General features: G+C 41.0%; 1 protein-coding gene across 1 annotated transcript; it reads right to left on the bottom strand.

Annotated features, from left to right (window-relative positions):
- Window positions 1-257: 257 nt before the first annotated feature.
- LOC133955555 (parathyroid hormone-related protein-like) lies at window positions 258-2,745 on the bottom strand. The gene is made up of 3 exons (XM_062390448.1): window positions 2,307-2,745; window positions 1,991-2,109; window positions 258-1,463 (listed from the first exon to the last, which is right to left on the bottom strand). The coding sequence occupies exons 1-3, from the start codon at window positions 2,397-2,399 to the stop codon at window positions 1,067-1,069; spliced, it is 609 nt and encodes a 202-aa protein (XP_062246432.1). The 5' UTR covers window positions 2,400-2,745; the 3' UTR covers window positions 258-1,066.
- Between the last annotated feature and the right edge of the window lie 292 nt (window positions 2,746-3,037).

Genomic DNA, 3,037 nt, shown 5'->3' with positions numbered 1-3,037 from the left:
GCAAGTTACACCTGAGACCACTAGTGCTTAAAATATGTGCTCAAGGGACAACAAGTTTTGTACTTGTCATAAATGATAAAGTGCATCACATTCATTTGACAGACACTCATTGGGAGCAATTCAGGATATAATCTGGAGATTGACCATCAGCTGCCCCATCAATGATTGATCCTCTTTACCAGATAGGCCAAGGACTGGTGAACAAAGACACCATGAATCAAAAATATTTCTAATGGGTACATTTTTAATGTTTGAATAACTGGAAACATGTACAGTATGTTCTCAGTGCAAGTGGAGAACATAAAATGGATCTGACGGTCCCTGACTGGGGCTAATTCTATAAAAATATAACCTATGATGCAGAATGATGAGAATGAGTCTGATGAAGCAACCAATAAGTTACAAGTCCATGAGGGATTTGAGGGGGAGAGGAAAGCACGTCCATCAAAACAGAAACATCAAAATAAAACGCAACCACAAAAGAACATTTACAGGATATAACTAAAGTGCATTATGGAATTTAGTCAGCAGCACCATGATACATTCACAAATAAATACACACTTTCAAAGTGAAATAAATTATGTCAGCACAGTTCAAACAGATGTATTAAATGAACAGTTTGTAACTGTAAGTCCATGATAGTCAACGGAGCCGAACTAAAGTTGACCACTCAGCATCCAGATGTTTGAAGAAACATTATATTTAGGGAATAAATACTTCCTTCTATGCTCTACCTGTGCACACTGTTTAGAGATTATAACATACTGTGTGCTTTGTTTTGAATTTAGTCAGGGCTAAAGAGGCGTGAAAATTATCCGAATAAATACGGACCTAAGAAGATGTTACGATGAAACTCCAGGATGTATGGGATGAGATTGCTTTAAAATGGTACACAGATAGCAAATATTATCATACAAGCACAGCCCCGGGCTTCTTATATGACTTTGAGTGAGTCCGCTGTGGTTCCAGTCTGTCAGACCTCAGTCCAGCTGGAGTAGTGTCAGTATCTTAGTGCAGTACCATATAAAGGCTATTAGGAGTCTCTGAACCAAGTAACTGCATCCTTCATGGTTCCTTTGTTGTGATTGTGGTAGACCGTGCCCGCCTCCGCCTCTTGTCATTCTCCCTGCGCCGGCCTAACCTCACCTTCTTTTTCCGCTTTGTGGCTCCTTTTAGTGGCTGGTCCTTATAAGCCAGTTCCTTGTTGGTCTCCTGGGGCAAGTTTGTGACCTCTTTGTCCAGCCTGAATCTGTCAGGCAGGTTTTTGGTGGCCCCTGGAGGCTTTTGGGGTAGAGCATTCCCACTGAAGGTTTGGATCGGAGTTCTACTTTGCACATGTGGTGCTTGCTCATCGGCCGTATGCACCTCCTCCAGCAGCTCCTGCAGCCACATGCGACGCTTAAACTCCTGCAAGGATCGGCCCTTGTCATGCATCAGCTGGGCGTGACTCACCGATCTCCTCCTTAAAACAAAGAAAGTCATCATGAGCATCATAAATGACTTAAAATTGAGAGATTTTTTTTCCGGTAGTTTGTTACAAATCTGCTGTGATCTCTATTCTGTAATTTCGAAATTTTCTAAGATCGTCTTTGATAGAATCAAATTTGTAATTTCAGATTTGCCTATTTTAGATTTTTTTCCCTTGTTGTTTTATCATGCCAGACTGTGGAGTTGAGTTTACGTGTGGAGCAGTTAGGCTCCATTAAAGCTCACAGTACAGTAGGTGGCAGCATTAACAAGTTTCTGAGAGCCATCATGAGTCTGAGCTTAAGACCCTCGAACAAGCAAGAGCTGAAACAGCAAAAAAACTCCTGTATCAACTCAATCTATTCAGATCTGTTGATTTGATTTCTAAATCAGGAAACAAGACAATTTTTTTTTATATACTTAACTAGCTTCTAAATATGTCTTAATTTTTACAATCCCATATTGCATACCATTCATTTATTTGTTTATGCTTTTTTAAATCAATGTTAAAAAATAACTCACGTTCTGATACTAAGTGCATCAACTGGTCTCCCATCAAGAGTCACTGGGGAGCACAGCAAGAACACAGCCAGACTCCAATGATGAAGCAGGACTATTGAACACATCCTTAAGCCAAAGATCTGAAGAAGAAAAGTAACATTATATTAGTCACTTTTTTTTAATAAAGCAAATTGAATTAATCTAAACTTTGGTTTATGAATTGATACTAAATTCTTTAGTCATTTATTAGTTTATGTTGCTTGAGTAAAAATAACAGATCCTGAGTAGGTAAAATCTCCCAGGTGGCACAAACAGTTAAGAAGAGAGTTTGACTTACGTGATGTAAATTGGTACAGTGAAAATCCACTAGAAGCTCAGTCGGCACGCTCTTTAGAGATGATCTTGTTACAAAAATTAATTTACAAACCATTCAAAAAAAGTACTCAGCCAAATACAATTTGGCCAGTTCAAAACTTGTGTCCAGATCCATTGGTGTGAAAACAGCCTGGGGAAATCCCCCTGTCAACGTGCTCCATTCATTTGCCTCCCAACAGTGTGTGTTGAGCTATTTATTTCTCCTCAGCGTCCCAATTAAAAGAGGGATAAAGATAGAAACCAGCAGCACATGAGCTGCAGAGCTGCTCTCAGCTCCCCTCAGTCCTCAGCGGTAGTCTCACGGGCTCGTTCAGTCCAGCACTGTGAGCGAGGCTGTGTGAGAGAGGCACTGAGAGAAAGCCAAACTCCTCTTTGGGTGAAGATGCAGGCACTACCTTCGCTTGTACCCATTAACTCCAGTCCCAACACCCTCCCAGAACTCCCAACCCTCGCCTCTCTCCCCACAACCCCTCAACATACACCTGCTGTGACAAGAAGGTGGCGCCCACGCAGCATCCATTCCAACCTATAACAAAGAGCATATTTACCATGGGCTTGGAAATTCTGGGATTTTTAATCTATTTCAAATTGCAGCAGTGTCGACTTGAAGTGTATGAATAACTCATTTGGAGGTCAGAAATGACAGGTGTGCACCAATGGAGGTAATCATTGGTTACCAAGCAGAGAGTTTAC

The sequence above is a fragment of the Platichthys flesus genome, chromosome 6 (assembly GCF_949316205.1).
Source record: "Platichthys flesus chromosome 6, fPlaFle2.1, whole genome shotgun sequence".
NCBI lineage: Eukaryota > Metazoa > Chordata > Actinopteri > Pleuronectiformes > Pleuronectidae > Platichthys > Platichthys flesus.
Note: the sequence above shows the minus strand (reverse complement) of the source record. Positions and strands in the feature narration are given on the sequence as shown.